The sequence below is a fragment of the Anguilla rostrata genome, chromosome 2, assembly GCF_018555375.3.
Source record: "Anguilla rostrata isolate EN2019 chromosome 2, ASM1855537v3, whole genome shotgun sequence".
Classification (NCBI taxonomy): domain Eukaryota; kingdom Metazoa; phylum Chordata; class Actinopteri; order Anguilliformes; family Anguillidae; genus Anguilla; species Anguilla rostrata.
In genome coordinates, this window is record NC_057934.1 from 35331864 (window position 1) to 35358939 (window position 27076).

Here is a 27076-nt window from a genome sequence, read left to right on the forward strand (position 1 = left end):
TCTTGCTCATCATTGTTTGATAATCTCAGTACTATGATGTTTGTGTGTCAGATTTTGGATACAAGTAATATTTGTTTCATGGTTATTTTTTATGGTTGGAATTTTATTTTTTTTACCGACAAACTCAATACTTCTTCATTCTAACCAAGGTCAGCGTGTTTTCCCGACAATTACATCATTCTTTTATTATAATGCATGTTGATTCATTTTCCCTTATAGAGTTATATTGCATTACATTCACTTAGCACACGCTGTTATCCAGAGTGACTTACGAAACTGCAGATTGTTAGTCTCGGGAACACAAAATTTGATATGTTCAAGACGGCACAGAAGGACCATTTAATCTATGTACATATGTACACACTCTGGATACTGTGGATACAGGGTCCCATTTGAAGAAGCTGATCCTCTGATGTCACTGTCCCCCCAGCACCTTCATCATCGAAAAGCAGCCCCCGCAGGTCCTGAAGACGCAGACAAAATTCGCCGCCACCGTGCGGCTCCTGGTAGGGGGAAAGCTGAACGTCCACATGAACCCTCCTCAGGTGAAGGCCACCATCATCAGCGAGCAGCAGGCCAAGGCCCTCTTAAAGAACGAGAACACCAGGAAGTAGGTCTAGCCCCCACCGCTCCGCTCTAGTTTGTTAAGCAACGTGACTTCCATGGAACGATTTTTATGTCATTATTGTTCATCATAATGGGATATTAAGGAGGGTTACATTGCATTACATTCATTACATTTATTTGGCAGATGCTTTTGTCCAAAGCGACGTACAATAAGTGCATACCAAAGATCATTGGAACTACTACAAAACACAGGTCCAGAGTGTTGGATAAATATTGGCAAACTGGGTAGGAGGGTCACATGGTGCAGAAATGAATGTACGTGGTCACATTTGTAAGCTAGATGAGGACAAACTGTATGTGCACAGGTGGTGACTAATGGAAGCCCAGACATCGGCATAGGGCTGAGCAGTGTGATGGTAGTGTCAATTATCGGCGATGGAAACTGGATATTATGTTACTTTGCTAAGTTCATTTCCACATGCAGGCACTGCACCTTGAAAGATTATAGTCCTACATGGCGGAGAGCCAAAAAAGCATTCCTTTTCAAACTTGGCCTATATCAAGCGTGTTAGGCATGGCCAAAAATGCAAGAGGGACGCTTTTTGCAAAAAAACAGACGAGAAGGCCTCCATTTGTCTTTCTCTCTAACTCATTCCTTGGTATTTAGGTGCTCTGAGACTTGTGCAACATCGCCTATTCCTGTAGTTATTTAAAAGGTCTTTTCCTTTTGTTTAATCTCTTCGCTAATATAACTAATTAGGGTTAAATGACCGTTGCATACATGACATTTGGTAGTGCAACCGATAACACCTCCAACATTGTGCGGGAATGGACAATGGGCCTAATAGGCTTCGTAAATAATGTAAAAATAGTAGGCAATTTATTGTAATACCTATAGCCTGCTGATAATAAATGCACACCATAGACTTTGTTGCATGACTATGCTATGACAGCCTAAAAGACTAGAAGAATATGAAAACAAAAGGGTCATCCAATAAAAAGTATTTTACGATTTGTAAGATTATCCACTCAAGTCTCTACACTAGCACATCAACCATGCCAGTTGCCTGGGTAGTTTTGGCCACTTATCATTAGGACAATGCAGGTTACATGCATGTAGCTCATCACCAGTGACCGGCATAGTACTCAATTACAGAATAGCAGCCGGGACTGGGTGATCAGGAACTATTCCAAACAAGGAGACTTGATTAAAAATGCGGTAGACTTTCCTGGCTAGGGACCTGGAACATCAGACGCCCTATTGACGGTTGATTTAGGGAGTCCAGACACTGATCAAATCGCATTATCTCTGTTTCACGCCTCAGAAAACACTGCATGAAAAAAGGTATTTAAGGACATTCAGTCCTGAGAGCAAGGTTCAAACTAACTCTGCTGAATCCAGAATCCATTACAGTATTTCTGACAACTGCTGTTCTTTTAAATAAACCATCAGTTTTCATCGAGTTCGAGAGACCTTCCTTTTTCTTCGTACAAGTATCATTGTATATTATATCACGATTTTTACGGGACAGCATCGTGACGTGACATTGGTGGAGAACATTACAGCACAAGTGAATTCTGGTTCCAGACAGACGATGCATTAAACATCCAGTGATGACAAATGAAGGCAGATGCTTTTTGTCTGGGCTACTGCCCAGCTAACAGACTTTGCCCTCTGCTTCAGTGACAGCAGTGGCGAGATCCTCAACAACAACTGTGTAATGGAGTACCACCAGACCACTGGGACACTCAGCGCCCACTTCAGGAACATGGTGAGTGGCGAGGACGCCCGGATCGTACCCATGTGGTATCTATTGAAGATCAAAGGCCTCGCGCTACATGCGCTATTTTTATGTGCTTCGTGGGTAAAACAGTTGGGTTTAGGCAGCACACTGTGGTGCCTGGGTGAGCCTCACGGCCTCGGGTCAAATCCGGACTGTGCCTATACCAACTGTTGGCCGGGAGCTCCATGGGGCGACTCGCAGTTGGCGCCTGCATGGGAGGGATTGGCCGCATAGCGATCTTTGCTCTCAAACAACCCCCCTGCTGGCTGAAAAGGGCGCTCGTAAGGCTGCATGTCAACACAGCATATGCGAGCGTAGCTGTGGTCTCCGATGCCAAATGAAGTATATGTTGGACGCCACATGTTTCAGAGGTGAACCACAGATGTCTCAGTTCTCCCAAATGGACAGTTGGTTTGCGGACAGTTGGACAATCCAGATTGGGGTGGAAATTGGGTACATACAGCCCTGGGTAACATATAATATGTCATATTTAGCACATTTATCCTAATATACCAGGGGTAGCCAACCCTGGTCCTGGAGTGCCAGAGATGGTCCTGGTTTTTGACGCATTCAAAGCTATAACTACATAACTGGATTCATTTTAATTAATCAGGTTCAATGAAAGCAGGTGACAATGTGCTTGAAGCACTTTCACCATTCAGAATATGCAGGCGCAGGCTATTCATCGTCCGTCAAACTGCTGTGATCAAACTCAGGTGGATCTAAATGCGGAAGTGTCACTGGCACTCCAGGACCAGGGCACTATACAGTAGAGTGACGGGGGAAAATACACCGTCCCTCCCCTTCCAGGTTTACAGATATTCCATTGCTGTCGTCCTTGTCTTTCCTGCAGTCTTTGAAGCGGATCAAGCGCTCGGATAGGCGCGGGGCGGAGTCGGTCACGGAGGAGAAGTTCACCATTCTGTTCGAGTCGCAGTTCAGCGTGGGGGGCAATGAGCTAGTATTTCAAGTGAAGGTACGTACCGTGAGAGAGGATCTGACAAAGACTTTTCGTTTTTAGGCAGATAACTCTGTGTGTGAGTGAGTGAGTGAGTGAGTGAATGTATCAATAGAGTAATTTCATCGGTTAGAGAAGTGATGTATCCTGTTACGCCTGTGAGGTAAAAGTTATCCAAAGCATCACTGCCAGCCAGACTGGAAGTTCCTGTGTTGCATGCTCCTCAGTGCTGTGGTGTGTGATACATGCCCAAATTCAGCCTCTATTTTCTCACATCTGAAAGTATTTCCTGTCTTTGCCTCACTCCTCACTTAGACATTATCACTTCCTGTGGTTGTGATTGTCCACGGTAGCCAAGACAACAACGCCACTGCAACGGTACTTTGGGATAATGCTTTTGCTGAGCCGGTGAGTGTTGTTTGTTTCTTTGCATGTCATTACATCAGTTTCTCAATACAGAAGAGCGCAATGCACTTCCCTTACTGACTGCAGCCTTACCCTCCCGCGTGAATTTCTGCTTTTACTGCAGTTGTAGGCCAACAGTTAGCGCCAATTAAGCACTACTTAGATTTGCCTTGAGATCTTCAGATAATCCAAAGTCTTATATGCAAGACAAACCCCACTGATACTGTATTTATATGAAGACCCCTGTCACAAAGAGTGCTTAAATGTTAGCATGAACGCGGCAACAAGGTGACAGCCACTCTGACGTAAAACTGAAGAGGATCTCCAGTGCAGATGAGTGCCGTAGGGGTGTAGGTGTACGGATAGACTGCTTCATGAGCGCACGAGGGTCGTGGGTAAGTTCACATCCGGGGCGTGACCCCAGACCTGCCCCCTGCTCCCTCAGGGTCGGGTTCCCTTCATCGTGCCGGATAAGGTGCTGTGGCCCCAGCTGTGCGAGGCGCTCAACATGAAGTACAAGGCCGAGGTGCAGAGCAACCGGGGGCTGTCGGAGGAGAACCTGGTCTTCCTGGCTCAGAAGGCCTTCAGCAGCTCCAGCATCAACCCGGAGGACTACCGCAACATGACCATGTCCTGGTCTCAGTTCAACAGGGTGAGTGTCCGCAGCCGCAGAGGACGAACGCTGCGCGGGCGCGGTCGTCGCGGGAACGCCCGGTGCCCTTTTTTAAGGCCCCCAAAGAAACCGACCGCGCCGCCGTCCTGAACTCCCTGTTTCGGTTGGGTTCCGCGGTAGGCTGGTGCCTCCAGCACCGCGCTGACGCTGACGCACGGTGACGTCCTGACGCTGACGCACGGTGAAGCGCTGAAGCGCTGATGTCTCATGATGTCTCATGTCCCTTTCACACAGAAGGAGCAAGCGTGCAGCTGTGACTGGCCTTTTGTTGTTACAAATGGAAAGAACGGAAGGCAAATGGAAGGCAAATCACAGCTGCACGCTTGAACTCCCGCTGTTTTGCTCGATCATGCAGCTGTAATGACCAATCATTGCCCAATCGAGAGGCCTAAAATAGCGCAACAGTATGATAGACTGTCTTTTTGAAAATTCTAGTTTAAATGCAGATTCTTGTAATGATATCTATTTTTGAGTTTAATTAAAAATGCTATACTGATTTCCTGAGATTGGCTGGTGCAACCATGCGCTCGTAACCTGTCAGAAGTAGCTTCCTGTGTGACAGTAGAGAGCCCACCTCCTCATGAGTGACAATAATTTATCATTGCTGGGAGCGGAAAGCTTTTTGTGCTTATGCATGTTCTGTCTGACAGACCCATCAGATGCTGTACTAAAGTGCGGTCTCAGACAGTGCTGTCTCAGACACCGTGCTACCTCAGACAAAGTGCTGTCTCAGACATCATGCTGTCTCAGACACAGTTGTCTCAGACACAGTGCTGTCTCAGACACTGTGCTGTCTTAGACACAGTGATGTCTCAGACACAGTGCTGTCTCAGACACACTGTACTGCAGTGCAGTCTCAGACGACTACTGTACTAGTACTCCTGCACAGTGAACTTCCCCTTTAAGCTGTTACCCATTTCCTCCACAAGAAAGACCAGTCATAATTTTTCTGTTTGTCCAGCCCTGCCCCCAGTGATTCCAATTCCAGGTCACCCTTAACTGATCTCTAATGGCAGCGAGCACATGGGTAGCTTGCCTTCAATTAGGGGCATTTGTTCAATTAAGGGCCCTACGGTCGCTGAAATTTAACGGATGTTGCTGTCCTCGTTCCACACGGTTTCTTAAGCACTGAAATGCAAGCTGCACTGAATGGAACAAAATGTCCTCGTATCCTGATGGAGAATTATGGGATGGCTCTGTACACAAAATACAGAATTGCTTTGTCTTGAATACCTCCGTTTCTCCCGTCTGTCTACTCAAGTATGATTTTCCACTGCCGGATCCTCTGATGCAGTATACGTTGAACCGACCATTAAACAAAATGAATATCCGTATTGAAGCACTGCCTGTGATTTACTTCTCTGCAGTGAAACTAGGCATCTTTCATCACTCACAAGTGTTTATTTATGGTTGGGGTGCTGAGCTTGTATCCAAAAGGATGCAGATTCAATTCCACGGTTCCCTTGAGGAAGGTACTTAACCTGAATTGCTTCTGTATATCCAGCTGTACAAGTGGTTCATACTGTGAAAAAAAAAGCAAAACCTGTGTAAGTCTCTGTGGATAAGAGCAGCTGCTAAATGCCTGTAATGTACCGTAAATGTAACTTTATGTTCTCAAATTTAATATTCTGTTATGTACATACAGTACAACGAAGCTGTTCCTGGTTGCCATGGTTTCGGTTCGAAAATAAAGCACTGTTTTCGTTCCCTTGAGAAAGAATGTGTAAAGCCCTTATGTCGTTTGCAAGAAAAGCGCATTTGCTAAGAAAATTGATATGTAATATCAAATACATTATGCAATGAAAGGCGTGTTGTGAACTGCTAGAATCTTTATCCCAACTTTCGATCCACAGGAAAGCCTACCTGGTCGGAACTTCACGTTTTGGCAGTGGTTTGACGGAGTCATGGAGCTCATGAAGAAGCACCTTAAACCACACTGGAATGATGGGTAGGAGAACACTGTCATCTGCCCTGTGTTCCAGAGGAAATGAAAGATCATTTGTGATTACCGCCTTACTGTCAAGACTAGGTCATTGTACACCTTTATCTTCAACTGTGAAGAAATTTCAGGGCTTTGAAAATGTCTCATTGCAAGAAAGGTCAATGTAAAAATAGGAATAGAGAGAGAAAGGAAATGGCATATTTCTTTCTGAGCGGTAATTGAAATGGGAAAAAAAAATGATGGCACTGTCTCATGCGCGTGTCAGTTGTTTTTTTCTTTAGTTGTTCGATGAATTCCGGTTTGATGTTGATGGTACTCTCCTTCCACAGCGACAGCATGATCATCACAAAATGGGTTCTGATGACGAGGGATAAAAATGAATTAATGACGAGTTGAATTAACATTACATCAGGTGCGACCTGGACGCACAAAGATCTAATTAGGCCGAGTAAACGAGGCTGTATCTGTGCTGTGCGTCTATTTACGTCTGTCTTTTTGCTTCTGTCTGTGTCTGCTTCTTCTGTCTCCTGTCTGTCTGTCTGTATGTGTCTGTGATGTGGCAGGGCAATCTTGGGCTTTGTGAACAAGCAGCAGGCCCAGGACATGCTGATGTCCAAACCCAACGGGACCTTCCTGTTGCGCTTCAGTGACTCTGAGATCGGGGGCATCACCATAGCCTGGGTGGCCGAGAACCCAAACAAACCAGGTATTGTCTGCCGACTGAGGGTTGCGTCCGCTGTGATTGGCTGGTTGCGGTGGCTTTACTTGGGGCTGACTTGCATAGTTGGTTATTTTTGTGTGTTCCTATCCCTAAGTGCTGTCTCTGCTCATCAAGCCTGTTGCTCCTAACTAGCAAGAACATGCAGTTCTTGGTGATTTATTAGCATTCCTTACAGTACCTTCCAAACCCAGGGTACACTGGACCATTGGTATTTTTCTACAAGAGACTGAAAAAACACTCCAGAGGGCAGTGAACAGTTTTTTGCTCTCAACTTTACAATGAGTGCAAAAAAACAATGATTTTTCTTTTTCGATATAAATAAGAAATGAAACTTTTCAAAACTAAATGGCGAATTAAAACTACTGTTCTGTTTTTCTAACGTGTGGGTGTTCAGACTCAGTCTGGGTAAAGTTTACGCATCTTTACTGCATTTAGCACCAGCATTGGAAGAGTGTGCTTGCGCCAGGGTTTTTGTTGAAAAGGGGTTTATAACACATTGATTTCCGAATTAAGCTTATGCTGACTCCTCAACAAGAGTGTTTTCTTTCTTCACTCAGTAAAATGCGTGGAGGAGTTGCCCTACTGGCTGGGTTGTATAAACTACAGCATAAATATAAACATTTCTATTGCAGGGAAACTGCGGCAAAACAAAAATGTAATCAAATAATGTGTTAAATATACATTAAGTTTTATATACAAAATGATATAATAAAAAGTGTAATCAATTATGTAATTTAACATTTTCATTAGCAAAATATAGCCATATGAGTCAGTTATATTACATTTATTTTACATTTATATTATTGCTGCTTCTACATGTAGAGTCCAGAAAGATGGCTCTGGTCTGTTTTCACTCTGCTAAGGCATGGCACAGTTTTTTTCATCTCCTTTTTTTACAATGTGGAGCCCCAGATGCATCACCCCACCTCTCTGAACTGCATATTATACATTTCTTCATTTGTTCTTCCTGCTGGCGGACAGTTTAATACCTCAGACTGTAGACCATTTGATTATTTGCTGTGGCAGATGCCACATTGCATTTGCTATGATCCACTCTACCCTTTACCCGTCCATTTGGCCCCCTCAGTAGCTGGGTTCCTCCTGAGATTTCTTCCCTTCAGGGAGATTTTTCTTCAGAAGGCAAAGCTCACGATTTACGAGTCAGTCTTCATCTCCACTCTCACCTATTGGTCACATGCAGTGGGTAGTGACTGGAAGAGTGAGATTGCAGATACAAGCGGCCGAAATGGGGCTTCTCCGTAGGGAGGCGGGGCTTGTTCTCCTTGATAGAGTGAGGAGCTCAGCTGTCTGGGAGGACCTCACAGTAGAGGCACTGCTCCTCCACATCGAGAGAAGACAGTTGAGGTGGTTCAGGCATCTAATAAAGATGCTCCCTGGGCGCCTCCCTTTGGAGGTCTTTTGGGCATTGTTTGGTGGCCAAAAGTAACCAGGGAATTCCATCCAAATGGAATTGGCAACCCATTCCTGAGTAGCAGGTCAGATGCTTGGTGGCTGACAGTGCTGTGTCTGTTTTCCCGCTGACCCAGGAGAGAGGATGGTGTGGAACCTCATGCCCTACACAACCAAAGACTTCTCTATTCGCTCCCTGGCCGACCGCATCAGCGACCTCAACCATCTTCTGTTCCTCTACCCCGACCGGCCCAAGGACGAGGTCTTCTCCAAATATTACACCCCTCCTCTCTGTATGTACCGCTCCTCGTGCCACCCCGTTGTTGCTTTGTCTCAATATACTACCACAACCAATGTTCAGTGACTGGGGATCTAAAGTGGTAGCTCCTCTGTTGATTTCTCCTGTGCACATTGCCAGATTGGTAAGCTAATTCCAGGGAACAAGAGCTTGTGGGTGCTGGTTTTGGAAGGCTGGACGGATGGCATTGTGGGATGCTTACCCTTCTCTCTGCTCTCCTCTCACCTGTCCCACCCCCCACCCCCCCCCCCGCCCACCTCTCTCCCCTCCAGCGAAAGCAGTGGACGGCTACGTCAAACCGCAGATTAAACAAGTTGTGCCTGAGTAAGTCCCGCCGCTGGTCTCCGTGCATGTCGGGGGGCATCGTCCTCCCCGCTCCTCCGTCCCCCTGCTGGTAAGGGGCCGGGGCCCGTCGAACGCGAGACGCCGGAACCGCTTTATCCGCGCGGCGCGGAGGCCGCGGATAACAGGAAAGGGCTGATTATCGCTAATTGCGCCCTTCAAATTCTCAATTCAGCTCCGGAGTGAGCCGGAGAGGCGCTAATGCAGAGGAGGGGGGGGGAGGGGGGGAGGGGAATGGATGAGAGCCATTAATAGCACTTTGCTCTACAATGGAAAGATTGCCTGACCCGTCACACTTGCAGCGTCTTCTACTGTCTTTCGCTCCGGGGGTTGATTCATTAGCAGGACGTCTTTTGCCTCTTATTTAACTGGCGGCTCAGCATGCCGCGGGCTCCTTTCGGCGGTGCTGCCTTCTGAAGCCCCCTTCCCCGCTCGCTCTCCCCTCCCCGACGCGGGGCATTAATTCCTCTCGGGCCCTCTCGGCCACGACGCCTCCGAATTAATGGCCGAGGGCATCGCGGCCGGCAGGCCCCCTCGTTAATTGCCAATTAAGCGCGAGCTCCCTGTCCTCGCATTAATACCGTGGCGGTTAGCGCATTAGCCCGAGCGGAACGCACGGAAAATGTCGCCCCTTCTCCGGCGCAGCAGGGAGCTGTTGCTAAGGAGCGCTCGTCTCTGCTCCCTCTCACCGCGCTCGTGACGGCAGCAGTACGAGACGCTGTGTCTATGTCACACAGCAGAACACAAATCCATGAGTGAGGCAAAGCCCTCTAATGTCTTTATGAGGAGTAAAGACATATTTGCCTCTTAGAGGCTTGGAGGTTGTTATTTTGTAAAATAATGTTATAACCTCCCAGAACTAAAATACGTCAATTTAATGTGGTACCAACAATATCACATTAGTGCTGTTCTTCAGTGGCGACTGGTGAGTTGAGAACAGACAGGGCTGAAAACTTCATTGGTCTCAACCTTTTTTCAGTCATTTTCCGTGATTAACAAGTGGGCCAATGATCGGAATAATCAGTTGGCAGATAAACACACAGCCCCTTTCTTCACATAATGTTTGGGGGGTTAAACGATAAATTCAATGTAGAAAAATCTGTTTTAATCAGTCAGAACATGTAACGACAAAAGATTAAACCACTCCGTTAGCTGCTTATGTAGGGCTTCCTTTTTTAACACAAGCCTGAAAATGACATACCCAAAATAGAATGGTTACTATTTTTGAACCCTTTTGACTACAGGCATAATTTTGGTCTCTTCTGAAAGGTAACCCTTGGGAGTTTGGTGGGAGTTCCGGTCTCGCTCTAAATATTACTGAAATAAAGTAACCAAAGCTCAACAGTGGGAGTTTTTTTCTCACCCACTTTTTTTGAGTGGATACAAATGCTTGTGAGTGTGCCTGGTAGGCTTAGAAACACAGTGGAGCCACAATGCTGGACAAATCCTGGTTCAAATTTGATGACAGAATTCTGCATTGATTTTCTTTCTAAGCTATGTGTTAACAGGTTTCCAAAAAGGCCATTTGGAGACTCCAAAAGGACACTTGGTTGTTAAATGATATTATGGGTGTTTAAATGTGTAAAGTAGTATATATTGCATACTGTATACTTGTGTAGGAAGTGTGCAGAAATGAGCTGCCTTTTCCCCTGCCCGTCAGCCTCTCCCTCCCCCTCCCCCTCCCTCTAACTGCGCTCCCCTTGCAGCACCTCTTGCAGCAGCAGGTCTGGAAATTTGTAGAAAATAACTACATTAGCTAGTTTACTAATCCATTGATTGAGGTCCATTGATTGAAGTTTTTGTCAAATACCCCACCCCATCAACATGTCTAACACATCCCACAGTTTCTCATGCCAAATTTATTATTTAAAATCAGGCGTACTCCTTATTTTTAAGCATACTCAATAATAGAAATATTTTGACTCACCGATATAAAATTGGAACATGTCCTCTGCTGTGGAGTTGTTTTTACTGTCATCCTCAGAAATATTCACTCACATTGATTGTTTTACAAGGCCTCCAAAGGCATTTTTATTGTAAAACAATCACCTTTTTAGGCATAAACTCTCAAAAACTTTTTGCTGGTGCATGACGTTCATAGCGTGCATACTGAAAAAAAGGTTTGTTTACGCAGGAGAAAGAATGCGTGTTCTTTTATGCAAGCCTGACAACCTATACACTGTTACAAACAATTTCATTGGCTATAATCTTCTCAGTTGTCATTATAGTGGCTTGCCATTGGCTGGCTGTGTACTTGGCAGTAGTTATTGTGTCAATTTTGAGTCGTTGCTTGCACACAGCGGGTACCATTGGCTATACTGAGGGACTGCTTAGCCAGTACTGGTCAGAGAACAATTGTAGGTGGGCTCATCTTGTTCCAGAGAGTCTATACAAACCAGAGATAGTAACATTTCCTGTGTACAGAGTACTCCCAGTCCTCACAGTGTGTATCATTGGACAACAATAATAATTCTTCTGGAGAATTGCTAAGTAAACAATAGGCATTCTATCAATGTTTCTCCGTTTCTTGTGATTCATGTCGGATTTCCAGAACGCATAGAAGGTGAGGACCCCCCAAACCTGTTTTGCCTCCCAAACATAAAAATTGAGTATTTTGTATTGTTAATCAAGGAAAACAGGCCAATAATTGTTTGAAGAGGAAGTTTTCCACCACATCAGTTTTCAGCTCATCAGCGACCAAGAAAATTTTATTTTTTTTATCTTGAATGTGTCTTCAGAGGACAATGCAATTTTAAGTGCAGTACAGTACATTGCGATTAATAAGGATATGTCTATACTTACACATGCAGGTTCACCACAGCCAGTCCAGACCCATCCGGAGGAAACCCCACCTACATGGATCATGCGGCCTCCCCATCTGTCAGTCACCCTCACAACTATGGCATTTACCCTCCCATGTGAGTACTGTGACATCAGCAAATACACCTGAGCATATGTGAATTGGACCTGGAGTTTGACACTTTGTCTGTGGTTTGTGCGCAAGCTTAAGTAGATTGTTTATATGTAACGGCTGTGTTGCATTCTGGTAGGAGTGATTCAATGCTGGATGGAGATGGAGAATTTGACCTGGAAGACACCATGGACGTAGCCAGACACGTGGAGGAACTGCTACGTCGGCCAATGGAAACCCAGTGGAGTGGTCAACAATCGTGACCCTTGACCTCTGACCCCTGACCCTATACCGCACCAAAAGAAAGCACCCTTTAATTTTCTGATGTTTTGATTCCATTGTTGTTTTTATTTCTGTTTATGTTAAATAACCACAATGTGAAATGTTAATAATGGTTGTTAATCTGAGTATTTTTTGTTGTTTGTTTCTCTTATAGCATGCTCATCAAGTGGCAAAAGGACTTTGTCCTAGATTCTGTCCCCTCTGTACCCGTTAAAGAGATAACAACAGGGAAAAAATTACAGTAATTGAACTACACTGCTAAAATAACATTAAACATATTTCCCTGGTCAAATTTTCTATCTCTGTTTCACATAATAATAATAATTATTATGATTATTATTATTATTATCAAAAGCACACATTGTGATGGGGAAAACAACAACAAGAAAATACTATACTAAAAGAAAAAAAATCCAGGTCAACATTTTTAAATTAATGGTTCAGAAGCTGTATCAAAATTACATTAAACTGCCTAAAACGTTGTTATAGATTTCATCATTATTATTGTTATGATGATGTGATGTAATTGAGGCTGTTTTTGTTTTGTTTTGTTTTTTTGAACAATTATTTCCAAGTGCTTGGTACTTGGTGGTGAGTTTTGTGTTGCAAATAAAGTCCTGTATTTGTTCCAAGGTGCCCGTGCCTGCCGTGGAGACAGACTCATGTGACTAGGGGTGCGGCCCCTTCCGTGAGTGGGAGGCCACCGGCCAATCGGAGCGCTGGTGCAAGACCCCTCTATCGCTTCTCGTCTCATCCCAGTAGTACACTAAAAAAAAAAAAAAGCACTTGCGTAACCGCGTCTAGATTAAGTGTTCCTCTGTATCCTCGGCCTTTACCGCGTTGTATCTTGTAGCTACGTCCTTCACCATCTCCTCTGCTGGTGTTTGTGCCCCTCCTCGATCGTCAGTGTTAACACAGACGTGTTGTGTTTGAATGGTTGTCAAATGTGCATGTGAAGGCTCGTGACGGACCCAGAGTTACGCAGTGGCTCCACTGTCCTGTGCACACTCCCCATACCGATGTGCACCTCCAACTCCAGCGATTCCCCTACGCGGCTGTGAGAGCAGACATTAGACACAGGTGAAGTTTAACGAGGAGTACAACATATGAAGGCAGTGGTGTAACGCCTCCTGTCTTGCATACTGTACAATATCTCCATCCTTTATATGGCTGCCTGAGCTTTCAAAAATGCAGAGATGTCCCTTTTGACTATATTAGCCAAATGTTCTACCATCAGTGTTTACAATGTCTAAAGCAGTGACTACATTTTCAAACATTTCTTCTGTTGCTGACCTGTAAGTTGTTTTTTTTCCCCTTTGTCTTTGAAGTGATGGTGAAATCAATGCTTTGCAATTATGGTCTGTGTTTGGACTTGGACTTATCTCTGTGTCGAGTCATACTGAGCATGTGCAGCTGGAACCCTTTGTTGCCCCAACAACAGTGCAAAGTGTAAAATACCTTCCTCCTATCATCAAAGACAATTGCCCATTTCAATGATTCCAAATCCTCCCACCCCTTGCTGTGGATCACAATCACGTAAAAGCCATAAGGTCTCAGGACAGGATAACTGTAACAGGTGGATGTATCAAAAAATAGAGAAGAAAAAAAATATGTATATGAAGTTATTTTCTCTAAAATAATGCTATTTTAATAATATGTAAATCTATTGCAAGATAACTATATGAGGGGGAAATGGCTAACAACACAACCATGGATTTTCATCAAAAGAAATAAAAACAGCTGGATAGTCAATGTGGAATCAGTAGCAGAATAAAGATTTGGTGCTTTTGTTTGTTTGACCGACATCATGGGTTTTAAAGTTTTTTTTTTTTTTTTTTTCATGTAAAGGTTTTTTGCTGATTGAAAGAGGGTCAAGTGACACATGAGAAGTTAGGAAATGTCTTTTAATTTTTACATTTATTGTTATTTTAAATTCTGATCGTTCTCTTGTTTCACCTAGCCTATGTGTAATCTCAAAGATCTTGTCGATGGAGTGTAGTCTGTCTCATGTTTGTTCTTCATTTGTGTTTGGTTTTAGTACCTGGATGTAAGTTGAGAGGAAACAATTGGAAATAAAGTTTTATAAATAATTTTAACATTAAAAAAGAGATTATACTTTAAATTAAATGTTGATAAGGGTCACGGTATTAGTTGAATTGCTATGAAAAAGAATTAAAGTACTGAATATTCTTGATGTGCAGACCAGTTGCATGTTATGCACATAGAAGATGTCTGAAAATCATTCTCTGTGTTTGTTCAAAGTAGCAATGCATGTTTCCTGTTCCATTTTCTACAGTGACATACTGATAGTAAAACAAAATTGCCACAACTATGTTGTTTATCAACATCAGCTCAGTGGTTGGCAATATTTTGAAAGCCAGACATGACTACTTCTTATTGTGTGCCTCTCTATACAGTTGACCACAAGAACCAAAATTGCATTACCTTTTTACATTACCATCTGAATGTTGAATTATCTTTAAGCTCCTATTGTAGCAGGGTGAATAATTATTCTTATTATCATTGTTTATCATTTATCTGTTCAAGGCAAAAACATATATATGTATATATAAGTTGAGACGACGTAAAAAAAAAAAAAAAAGAGCAGAAAGACTGCCTGGCTGTGCAATGCATGTCTCTTTCTTGTTATTATTGAGTTTGGGGCTGAAATCTGTCCACAATTAGACTCCTAAGGTTTTCATTTCCTTTGGGGGTTTGCCTAAGCCAAAAAGAGGAAAAACAAGACATTAATCTTTTCTGTTTGCTTGGTTGACGCTGGGAGCAATCTGGAAGCTCACTCCTGCCATCCTCTGGCAGAAGTAGGCCTATGTTTGTGTTCTGTTTTCACTTTCTAGTTATTCTTTTTTTTTTCTTTAAAGACATTAGTAATTTAAAATATGCATTAACAATATTAATAGCTACAGTAACTGCAGACAGTAATAAGAGCCACTTGGTGGATTGTTTAATTGTTGGATGACACTGCTGAAAGCACAGAACATGAGAGGTTATTATTAAATGGATGTTAAGAAGCTGCATAAATACAGTACTGGCTCAGATGGAGGGTAGGAAAAAGCAAAATCAGACTTTATGAATAGCTTTTGGCTGCAGCAAAAATGAATCCATCATAATTGTTTATAATGTATTTCAACGAGATTTAAATAAAAAGATGCGACACAACACCAGTCATACAAATAGCAATGGAACTGCTGTGATAAAGTTTCCAGTTACCATGCATACAATTAATGTGATCTAGCGAACTGTAGGCGAACAGTGGCCAGCGTTTCCTTCCATTCTAAAGTTTCACTCTCATTTACATCTAGCTAGGCCTACTTTTATCCTTCACGTTATTAGTGCCTTGCAAGAAAGGGAAGTCGGGGTTTTGCCGGTAACGTCACACAATGAAGTGACATCATCGTAATTTGATACGGTCAAAGTTCAGTTGTGTCATTGGAATCTGTCAACGTTGGCCAGCTAAGGAAGTAGGCTACTGATAAACAACAGTTAGCGGATGTTACCTAGCTAAATAGCTACAGCGAACGGTTCAACTATGAAGTGGATCTACAAATACCCCTGGTATTTTACAAAGTAAACGACATTTTACGCCACGATTTGCAGGCCGTTAAAATACCTTAGCTAACTGTAGCTATAGTTTAGCTTAGTTCGCAAGCCATGTCCTACTATTTTTTTTATTTGTGGCTAGCTAGAGTAGTCTAATATTACGTGTTCCAGTCACTGGAAACTAAGGAGAGTATCATAAATACTTTCCCGTGGAAGTATCATAAGTACTTTCCCCGTAATATCTTGGAAATACTACAGATAACTGGCTCGCTGCAATGGCAACAGTACAGCATCGCATTAAACGGACCAGTTATGCATTTTTTATGTTAACGTTACTGGTTATCATCTTAATTGTGTTTGGACGTAATTACGGTATGTGAAACTTCTCAAACGCGTTATCTAGTTGATTATGGTTTACTACTTTAATTGTACCAGCTATGCTGAAATGACAGTATTCTGAAAATACACGCATCAGCACCAGTTACTAAGAAAATGGAATATTAGCCAACTAGATCAGGAAATAAAGCTTGTACATAGTTCAATCAGAGGATAGCGTTAGCTATGCTAAATTCAACTGGCTGGTTAAATTAACTAGACGTATACAGAACGTTGCTGTGGATGTAATTTCGTTAGAATTGAGCAAATATCGGCTACTAGACTAGTAACGTTGCTTTCTAATGGGTGTTGATTCGCTACTCGCTACACCACAGCAAGGCTTCCTTACCTCGGTCCTGATGCTGTCAAACAATGTTATAATTTGGCAGTTTACAGTTTGTTTATTTTACCATAAGGCTGCATTTTCGGAAATATATATGCATGCCTCGGAGAAAGAATGGCACTGCATTCACACCCCGATGTTTTCTCATCAGTCAGATCAGTTTTCAGGCTGAAGTTACTGGTTCAGTTTTCCATAATTTTCTTTGGCCTATATGACAAATAAAGTACAAAATCCGTGGAGCCCTAAATCTAAATGTTGAAAATATTTCTGCCTCAGCACTGCATAAACTGCAAAAACATAAGGCATGTCGCCTTAGTTTAAAAATCTATGACTGTATAGAAAGACCGAATGTATATGTATGTATGCGTTTTTTGATGAAGCAACTGTGAGCTTGAGCGCCTTCATGTGGGCGTGTCTGTTGTCTCCTTTGAAGGACTTCTCGGAGTGCCCTCTTCTGTCTCGGTCGTTATCGGAGTTTTTTCTTTTGGTGGCATGGCGCTTCTGTGGAGTGCCATCGGCTGGAGGGTGAAAGTGGATAATAGATCGTTGGGCAGCCTTCTCACTCAATACGTGGCCATCAAAGTGGTGGGCTGGCTGGGGAAACGGCAGAGGGAACGTCTGGAAGCAGACACGCGTGACATCAGGAAAGCACAGGAGGAGACACTACTCAAGCGCCTGCGCAAAAACGCAAACACCTACTATGGACGTCTGTACGAATTCAGTTCAATCAAAGGTAATATCAGGCCTAACCAACACATGTGTGTTAAACATGACACCGTTTGCGGAAAATATGTGTGCAAGTAATATTTTTCAGAGTGACAGTTGACTTTGAAGTGACGCCACTGGCAATTAGGTTGGCCAACGCTGCGTTCTACGAATTGAACTTGGTTGTCGACGTGAAGTGTACACTGGGCTTACACAAACTATTGTTGCATGATATTCCAGTGAAACATCTATTTTTCATTGCATAACCCTAAATAATTGGAAACTAAGCTTACATGGAATGGAATACCCCATATTGGCTGTATGTGACTTACTGTACGATGAATGGATTCCATAATAACTCGCACTGTCCTCTGGAGATTTGAAAATGACAGAAATGAATGTTCAGATGATGGAATGCCTTTACAAATAAAGGCATTAAGTCAAAAAAAATAAATAAGTGATTAAGTAAATAATCATAAAAACTTGTTTTTTAGACTGTGTGACTTTTTGCCAGCTTCACCCGTTGACTGGGTATGAGCACTACTGTGACCTGGTCAAGCGTGTGGCTGCAGGGGAGGAGGGAGTGCTGATAGCTGAGAAACCCCTCATCCTGGCCATGACTTCTGGCACATCTGGAGCCAGCAGCATGCTACTCAGCACGAAGGACACCAACACAGAATTCTTCTTACAGGTCAGTGTCAGAACTCTTGGGGCTCAGGATAGCATTTCGCATTCAGCCTTCTCCCTCAGGTGACATGCATTCTTTAATTTATCTAATGGTTCTGCTGCACCATAATAGTTAAGACAATGCTATTGGTCTATTCTGGTAGCCTACTTCTGAGTCTGTCAGTTTCTCAGTGTAGATGGCTCTTCGCTGATAGACCTATATTCACAAACACTGTTGCTACTATTTATCTATTTATACAGTACATTGTCGTTTAATTATGACTTTTTCTCAGTAACTTGAAATACTTTGAAATGATTAAAATGAGATATTTTTGGCATTACCTGAGTGCAGCTGTGTTCAGTGCACTATGTTCAGAAGCTTAGAAGTACTTACTCCTGAATTTCTTGCAATATGCAACTTTGGAGCTACTAAGTAGTTACTCTGCCCAGTATTCATCCTTTGCCCACCTTCTCTAGTAGTATTGTGACAGATTTTGAAGGATTCTTATACTAAATGAAAGAGACTCAGATACAGCTACTGCTTCGCCTTCTATAAATAAGTCTCAGCTGTAATCTCAGCAAGTTACAGATCAGACATGGGTGAGTTCAGCTGTGAGGCAGAGCCCTGCAGTTTTGCCCTGCAGCTTAACACGGACCCCGCATTCGTGTAGAGGCAGTTCGGCGTAAAAGATAGCGGGACGGTCGAGAAAGAAATACAGTGAGATGCACATATCCTCCATCTGCTTTGGCCTGTTTATCCGTCCAGGGTGTCGCTGTGTGCCTGGATGCCATGAGGAAGGCCTTTCCTGCCAGCGACAGCCTACAGCGCACCGTCAAGTTCTTCTACGCGCCCACGTTTCGCCAGTCGGAGGCGGGCATCCCCATCGGACCCAACTCCTCCACCCCCGCCTCCTCCCGCCACATGCTCGCCCTGTACACCACCCCCGCACCCGCCTTCCAGGTGCCCAGCGAGCCGGACGCCCTCTACCTGCACCTGCTCTTCGCCCTCAAGGACCCGAGCGTGGGCACCCTGGAGTCCAACTTCGCCTCCACTGTCTTTTATGCCTTCAGGTTCTTGCAGGTACGGCAAGAGCGGTACTGCCGTCCGCTCAAATTCAAGCTGTGTATCGCTCTGATTTTGTAGACGAGAATTTGGTAGTTTTGGAGCCTTTCGTGGATATTTCCATTTTTAACTGGCATTCACCAAAATTGACATGTAGTGGCATTTACTTGGCCAGAAAGCCACTGGAGATCCAGTCATATGAGGTCATTTTCAACTCATTCCTAAAATGTGTGATGCCGTTGAAAGCTTTGTGGGTTAACCGGCTCCGTGTTTTGCCCGTGCAGACAGAGAAGCAGTAATTGGTGATTGGGAATGATGCGTTTGGAAGGGGGTGCTTGCGCGTGAAGGCCCGCGCAGCGCTAACTATGCTCCTCCGTCTGTGCCATACCTTCAGGAGCGGTGGTCGGAGCTGGTGGAGGACGTGGAGCTGGGCCGGGTCAGCCCCCGGCTGGCCCTGGAGGACGGGGTGCGGCGCGGCCTGGACCGTCTGCTGAAGCCGGACACGGGGCGGGCGGGCAGGCTGAAGGCCGAGTTCGAGCGGGGCTTCGAGGGCATCGCGCTCCGCCTGTGGCCCCAGCTCAACCTGGTGCTGGCCGTGGACTCCGGCTCCAACCAGATCTACGGAGAGCTACTGAGGCAGCACTACTGCCGGGGCGTCCCCTTCTACTCCCCCTTCTACGCCGCCACTGAAGGTCTGACCACCGCCGCCTGAGCCGCCAGCACGCAGGGAGAACTGCCCAGTTTCAGTCTGACCAGAATGTCGAATGCACAGACATGCCATAGAGTTTATCTGTCAGTGGTAACCAACCCTGTTCCTGGAGATCTACCAGCTAGAGATCCTGTTGAACAGGTGTTTCCAATTAGGGTTGAAATGAAAGCCTATAGGATGGTAGATCTCCAGGAACAGGGTTGGTTACCACAGTGTGTTTCATGACTTAGTCTTTAGCCTAAGCCCACTTCCTGTGTCAATCCAGACTAGCTTCTTGTGAAATGTTAACATTAGATCTGTAGTTCAGAAACAGATAGGCCTTTTCCCAAACCTCTAGAAAATGGATACTGAAATCTGGCCCACAAATCCAAATCCGGCTCTGGTTTTCTTTTCTCCCAGGCAATTAACTGAATGGTTAGTGCTACTGATTTGCCAGACTGTCTTCACACCTAACCTCCAGGTACTGGGGAGTTGAAAACTACTGTAGCTGCTTTTGGCTCTCAAGGACCATGATTTTAGTAACAGAGTATACATGATGCTTATACTTGGTCATAGCTAAGGCACTACAGTAATGTACTGCGGAGAAAAATATGGGTACGTAGGGGGACATGTGTGCTTCATCTATCATGGCTGAGATTAGAATGAAGTGCCCCATGAATGTATGTGTTTGTGTGCACGCATGCCTCTGCGTAAACACAGTTGTGGTGCATGCATCGTCACAGGCCACCTGAGTGGCTTTCTTGGGGCCCTCCAGCAGGAGGACACAGGGAGCATCATGTGAACAGTCCACTTAGTCCAGAGGGTTTGGCAGATGGTAAGCCAATGCAGATGTTCCCTGTCTGGACGGAAGCTCCTGGGGGTGGGGATGGCATTTACCTGGCAGGATACCTACTAGCCAGGAGCCCTCGTTCCTGTCATAGCTGGCAATACTATTCTCATATCATTGCCAGTCTGAAGTGCCCCATGGACAGGTGTGGCCTGTAACGCAGACCATCCACACCACACAGTGTGTGTGGGTGCTTGCATGCATGAGTGCAGGTGCATGCCTGCGGGCATACAGTATGTGGTTAAGGGTGTGGATGTTTGTGCAGGCCTCATTGGGGTGAACCTGTGGCCAGAGAAGGAGCAGCGACAGTACCTGCTCTGTCCACGCTCCATGTTCTGCGAGTTCCTGCCCGAGGCCAGCCTGGACGAGGAGCAGCCGCCCACCCTGCTGATGGACCAGGTCCAGCAGGGGCTCTCCTACGAGCTGGTGGTCACCAACGCATCTGGGCTCTTCAGGTTCGGCCACCTAACGACTGCCTGGGAAGGCTGGGAGTCGTGTCTGTATACTGTGCATGTAACTGCTCCTGTATTATGTATTAATGCTACAGGGAGCCTATTATTTTCTGTGCTGTTAAAACCATTTACTAATTTTGCCTGTTGGATATGTGTGTCTGGCCCTTGTTCCGACTCGGGTCTTCACAGCTTAATTTGAGCTGATGATTGGATAGGAGCATGAATCTCCTGCTGTTGGTGTCAATCAACATATACCAGATGGAATATTCATAACAGTTCCATTTTTCTCTCAGAATGACATTAATAAATGCACACCTGCATGCTTTCACAAAGCAAAATGTGTTATTAATTGCATAATGCAAATGTTCAGCTGAGGGTTCTCTAAAAATAATCACATTAATACATTTTATGAGCTCAAAGAATTGTCTTAAAATTATATATATTATATAATTATATTTACCTAAAGACATTATAAACTGTGAACCCACATTGACTGATAACTTCAGTTTATCCAAGTATTTTCCAATGTTGGTGTTGTCTTTTTGTTTGACAGTAAGTGGTGCCATTAATATTTTTGTGGGGTGATTTGTGCTTTTTGTTAACCTGTCAGAACACCGTATCTGCCTATTCCATACTGGACAAGCATTGTAGGCTAGTGATCATTTATGCCCTGCAGAGGCCATTTGCTTTCAGACTCTCTGCTCCTGAACATTAGCTCCTAGCATTAGATGTGCATTTTGGTACAGATCTTAGTATCTAAAAGCTTTATGAATGACTTATTGACTGGTGTATGTTTGATTCAGGACACTTCAGTGTGGTTTTTGGTTTTTAATCACTGTAATCTGAGTACACATGCAGATCAGTATTTGAAGAAGCATTTTGGGTTAATTTCTTGTGGTGGCCACTAGATGTCAGAAGAGTTTACGTGATCTTCAGCCCGTTTCACCTTGCTGTAAACAGATTTTCTCTGACTAATAACTCTGAGTAATGAATGTAATAACACTGGGTTATATACGAACCCTATATGATGCGAGTATTTTCGTGTGGAGAGGGAGAGAAATCCAGTATGAATCTGCTGTTACTATTTGTCTACCTAGGTATCGCATAGGAGATGTGGTGAAAGTGGTTGGATTCCACAATCAATGCCCAGTGGTGGAATTCCAGTACAGGTACAGCCCTTATATATTGTCTGTGGCTCAAACACCATCAGTATTTAAAAGCTTATGGCAGATGTAGGCCCGTGCAGCATGAGGTGTCTGGACCTCCGTGTCTGTGTGTGTGATCTGTCAACAGGCGTGGACAAATGCTGAATGTTCGAGGGGAGAAAGTGTCTGAGGCCATGTTTCTAGCAGCCCTGAAAAGAGCCGTCACTCAGTGGCCAGGGGCGAAGCTAGTGGACTATTGCTGTGCAGAAAGTGGAATTTTGGGTAAGGTATAATTCGTTGACTGCTGTGGTATTACAAAAGGGGTCGTTCATAAAAAAAGGGGCTATTCATGCTGCAGGTTGTGACACATTTGAACAGAAGCATGCAGACTCTGTCGGAAACCTCAACGAAATTAGCAATGTGGTTACAAGCTGTGTGAAGTCTTCCTGTACAAGTAGTTTCAAGATTTGCAAAGCAGTTTTGCAGAAAAGCAACATCAAGTTGACTTATCTTGCCACCCAGGCCTTATTTTAATTAGCAGTTGAAGCATTTTCGTATTTACACAACATTATATGGTTAGCAGTTATCACAGACAGCGTTTAAACTTTCAGAAAATTTAAATGTCTCTTAAAATGTTGTTTTTACTCTGTCAGTGGATGCAGTCGTGTTTTGTTTGGAATTGATCTGAAAAACCTGATTGCCTGTTGTTTTCGTAGACTTGTTTCATTTAGACTTTTGAGATTGCTTGCAGCGCAAGAACATGCTGGCAGTTGAGACGCGGCTCAATTTGGCCTTCGGTTGTAGAATTAGTTGTAAATTCTCAAAGTATAAAGCACTCAAAGGCGGTAGCATTCGAGAATATTACAGGAAACAGATTTAACTGCCAACTGTGGATGTCACACAACTTTTGTCCACTTTTTTCCTATTCTGGCACCAGATTAGGTGTTTTTTTGCACATGTCTACCATAGAGTGGCTCTGATTTGATGACTCTTGTGTTGAAGGCGAGTCCTCTGGTGGCTCTGACCCCCACTATCAAGTGTTCCTGGAACTGAAGGGGGTTCGAAACCTGACTGAGGAGCAGCGATACAAGGTGAGGACATCGTCCTGGGAACGTTGCACCTAGCGCCTTCAGTGCTCAGGTCCCAAAAGGCAGAAAGGCACTGGTGCCGTGCTCAGGTTTGGGCCAGGGGTGCAGTTTGATTGGGGGAGGGGGGGGTTAAAAAACAGACTGTTTCACTTCCCCCTCTGACTCGGTCGTGTGACCAAGCACAGGAACTACGGGTCTGTATTTTAACAGGCAACGCCCTTGACGCCACCCTTCAGTTGTGGGGCAGGAGACCGTCACTGTTTCCGAAAATAAGCCCGGGCTGACTCATGCTTTTCAGCGCATTCCACAACCTCTCCTCCTCCACTGGTCATTCATGCTTCTTTGTGTGGAGAAAGTTGAAAATCTGATTGTCTTCGAATATCATACTCGTTTGAAAGGAATGGTCACTTGGTTTTTCAGCAATAGTATATCTGAAAATTCGAGCCATATAAAAAATATCCATGGGTATTTAAAGCCAGAACCTCAGAATTTTTTTGAAGGGAAAAATACACAGAATCTGAAGGTGCATTAGGGGAAATAATACATAATGGAGCTCAAAGGAAGTGTGGATGGCCTTGGACTTTGACTGCTATTGCTCTGCCAGCCTCCTCTGTCCTTATGGCAGTGTGTGACTCAGGCGTAATGACAAAGTAATCATGTATCGGTGTCCTCACTTAGTACAGCTGTGGGGGGAGGGGGTTGGTCATGTGACCAGTGTCTTGAGCGATAAGCTCCCCCAGTGGAACCTCCTGGCGAGGTGTTACAGGGGTAATGAGTGTCGCCTGGTAACCGGAGGTATGAGTGACTGCCACCCTGGGATTGGCCCAGAGAGGAAGATCTCACAGCAGTGCACAACTGTAGTGCACTTCCTGCCACAGGAAATCACACAAACTGCAAATGAGGTTGGCTGCCTTGATTTAAGACTGAAAGTTGGGATGAATCACACGATGGCTTTATCTCTGGCTGACTTCCTTCATTACCATGGTTTCCTTTATAAAGATAAGAAACCTAATTATATGCAATATATTTCAACACGTGGCATATAATGCTCATAAACAGCTATTTGAAATTTGAAACACTGGTTTCTGCATGTATTACAGAATGACTTGTTTTATTAGGTATGTTATGAATATGTCCTGCTATATATGTAGACAATTGCATATCTGAAGTTGGAAAATGTTATGCCACTTTTCTCATTGGCATCCAGATGATTTTTGAGCTTCTACCTTCTACCTGTTAATCCCGTGGTAATTTGCAAAAGCTTTGTCTGCAGAGAGCAGCATATGACACATGCAGTCATGTTACGCTGTAGTTCAGGGTATAGTGAAAACTAAATGTACCGTAGTTGCTGTATATTGACTCTGCTTGTTTGGAGTTGGAACTGATATCCTCCCGTGTCACAGGACAGGCTGTGTTTTGCACATTAAAGGGAGACAGACGGGCAGAAAGGCAGGGAGGCTTTTAAAAGCTGGATTGTGTAAATTATTTCTGAGGATGCATTATGCATGAATCAGGGGGCTGCCTCTCCGAATCTCTGGCTCTCCCCACTTCTCTGTTTCCTCACTCCCTCACTCCCTTCCCCTCTCCCCTTTCTTTTCTCTCTCTCTCTCTCTCTCTCTCTCTCTCTCTCCCTCTCCCTCTCTCTCTCTTTCAGTTGGACCACTGTCTCCAAGAAGACTCGGCCATCTATAAATCTTTCAGGTTCAAAGGGAGCATCGGGCCAATGAGGGTACAGCTGGTGGGGGGCGGGGCCTTCCAGGAGCTGCGCGGACTCATGCTGGCCTCCTCCCAAGCTTCGCCCAACACCTTCAAAATGCACCGCGTGCTGCGCAGGAAGGAGTACGCCGATTTCCTGCAGGGAAAGATCATCTCCTAGGAGCTCTCTGAAGCTCTTTGTGGGAACCGGCCCCAGTCGGACCCCTGCCTATAGCGAGCTTGGCAGCGACAAGAGAGACTCCGAACCCGACCGCGGGTTTCATGCCAAGCCTCCGCGGGGGGCCTCTTTTGAAGGTCCCAGCCACCTTTAATCAACTTGTTAAGGTTGCCTTTTGATTTAAACGGTGTTTTTATTGCGCAGGTTTCTTCTTTTTTTAAAAGAGCAATGGTTGTCATCCATTCGTACCCACACGGTGGGAATCTTCAGCCTACTCTACGCCAAGGTTCGCTTCATCATTCTCCATCGCCAGAGACTACATGCTGGGCACGGTTGGAGCGGTTACTATGGGGACAACAGTATTTGTGGTTTTTTGCCTTGAAGAGACGCAACACGCAGTGAAATCACTCAAGAAAATACATCGAAAGTTGAAAGATAACGGAATGTGGCGGCTACAGGGAACTGTATTAAACTTTGCAGTTAAAAAACATTTAAAGCTATTAAGTATGTTTCCCAGGAGACCTGAGGTCTTTACAGGTTAGAGTTTACTGAAATCAGGGGAAGGGGGAGGGAGAGATGTCAGACAAGCTGAACACAAGTTACAGCATGCCCCCACGCCTGGGGGTGCGTTGTTAAGAGCAGGACACTGGAAGCCCAGGAGAATTTGAGAGGGTTGTGCCCCTGAATCAGGATGGGGGCAGGGCTCAGTCGTCTTAAGGTCATAGTTCGCTTAATGAGATTGCAATAGCCATTGGCCATGCTCCATCATCGGATTCCAATATTAATTGCATCTAATTTTGACTTTGCCTGCCTTGCATTCAGTTTCTGTTTCTTTTTGTGCCAAGCCAAACTTTATTATGAAATTTCCAAACGCAGCGATCATTAATGACGTGTACAGATCAATAAAATCACAGCTCATGATGATAGTATGCCTTGTGTTCATCAAGATTGATCTCTGCTCTTACACTTCTCAGCTGATTGGCTGATAGTTCCCTGTGTGCACCAATCACAGAACAACATCACACCGAATAGATTTTGTTGTGGATTTTTATTTTTATCTTTTTGCTGACACAGAGCAGTATTTGCTGAGGTGGGAAGTGCGCTCGTTGCTGACGTAAAAGTGGGGTTCCGCTTGGCAGTCTTTTCCAGAAATTTTAGTTCTTCGGCCACAAATTGTGACATCCCTTCTAGAGGACTTACTGCCACATCTCTGAACCGTCCAGCAGCATGGAAGTCATGAGGGAAGTGGCTTAAATTAGAGCTGACAGCTGATTTTGTGCAAATGAGTGCAAAGTGGAAACAATAATGGACTCCCCTTTAATCAAGGTCTGGCGTCATGAATCTGGCAACTACAGTAATTATCCGGTAGCTGCCAAGACGTGAGCGTGAGGTCTGGCAAGGACCTGAGGGCTTCCTTGCCAGATTGCTTCCACCCCCCACCCCCCGGGGTTTTACACCAGCTTACTGGCCTTGCCTGCCCAGATGATTGGCATCAGCTGCCGGGTGACCTAAGCTGTCCTTTGGCAGATATGTGCTTGCAGATTTGTTCTCCTCGGGAGGTCGACCCCGTGGGGCACAGGCATGGTCCTATCACCAAAGTGACTCAAGTTAATTAAAGTTTTATGTTTCTGGATTATGATGCTTAGAACTGCAGTGTTTTTACAACATAAAAAAACAGTCTTTTAAATGGGTGACACTCATTATTTTTTAAACTAACATGCCGCTAACCAGCTGCCCTAATTATTAATACAGGCTGCTGTGTGTCCAGTCTTGTTAATGCACTGTTTTAGTGCATGCTGGTATGGAATCTGGACTGTGCCAGTGCTGGCTGGGGCTGGCTAACCTTGCAGGGTAGCGCATAACTGACTGTAGCATCACCCAGGAAACAGATGGTTTTCAGTTGGTGGGACCTTTTTTTTCTCTCTGTGTAGCAGCCACCCCCCTGCAGTCGAGCCCACGGCTGAAGTATCCTCCTCTGAC

General features: G+C 44.6%; 2 protein-coding genes across 5 annotated transcripts in view; both read left to right on the top strand.

Annotated features, from left to right (window-relative positions):
- The window catches only part of stat5a (signal transducer and activator of transcription 5a), a 74883-nt gene extending 60396 nt beyond the window's left edge, over positions 1 to 14487 (top strand). For both annotated transcript variants that reach the window (XM_064321808.1, XM_064321809.1), the window contains 11 exons: positions 431 to 610; positions 2252 to 2339; positions 3205 to 3327; positions 3625 to 3717; positions 4160 to 4366; positions 6241 to 6335; positions 6893 to 7035; positions 8598 to 8753; positions 9031 to 9082; positions 11911 to 12018; positions 12151 to 14487. In XM_064321808.1, coding sequence (XP_064177878.1) covers positions 431 to 610; positions 2252 to 2339; positions 3205 to 3327; positions 3625 to 3717; positions 4160 to 4366; positions 6241 to 6335; positions 6893 to 7035; positions 8598 to 8753; positions 9031 to 9082; positions 11911 to 12018; positions 12151 to 12274 — 1369 coding nt within the window. In that variant the 3' untranslated portion in view covers positions 12275 to 14487. The remainder of the gene's footprint in view (positions 1 to 430; positions 611 to 2251; positions 2340 to 3204; positions 3328 to 3624; positions 3718 to 4159; positions 4367 to 6240; positions 6336 to 6892; positions 7036 to 8597; positions 8754 to 9030; positions 9083 to 11910; positions 12019 to 12150) is intronic.
- A 1235-nt stretch (positions 14488 to 15722) lies between these two features.
- On the top strand, positions 15723 to 26025 carry ghdc (GH3 domain containing). 3 transcript variants are annotated; one of them, XM_064321821.1, is made up of 10 exons: positions 15723 to 15878; positions 17003 to 17302; positions 17769 to 17965; positions 18707 to 19021; positions 19398 to 19695; positions 20804 to 20993; positions 22088 to 22159; positions 22284 to 22417; positions 23138 to 23226; positions 24878 to 26025. In XM_064321821.1, the coding sequence occupies exons 2-10, from the start codon at positions 17062 to 17064 to the stop codon at positions 25097 to 25099; spliced, it is 1758 nt and encodes a 585-aa protein (XP_064177891.1). In that variant the 5' UTR covers positions 15723 to 15878; positions 17003 to 17061; the 3' UTR covers positions 25100 to 26025. The 3 variants fall into 3 exon arrangements, with proteins under 3 accessions (XP_064177891.1, XP_064177890.1, XP_064177892.1); XM_064321820.1 differs by having other exon boundaries at positions 15731 to 16223; XM_064321822.1 differs by having other exon boundaries at positions 15732 to 15866.
- Positions 26026 to 27076: the final 1051 nt, after the last annotated feature.

Excerpts from the sequence above, each read along its gene's own strand:
- ghdc (XM_064321820.1), top strand. The coding sequence starts at position 16,127 with ATGGCAACAGTACAGCATCGCATTAAACGGACCAGTTATGCATTTTTT. Across the intron at positions 17,966-18,706 it reads ACACAGAATTCTTCTTACAG|GGTGTCGCTGTGTGCCTGGA; the intron begins GTCAGTGTCAGA and ends TTATCCGTCCAG. Across the intron at positions 19,022-19,397 it reads ATGCCTTCAGGTTCTTGCAG|GAGCGGTGGTCGGAGCTGGT; the intron begins GTACGGCAAGAG and ends CCATACCTTCAG.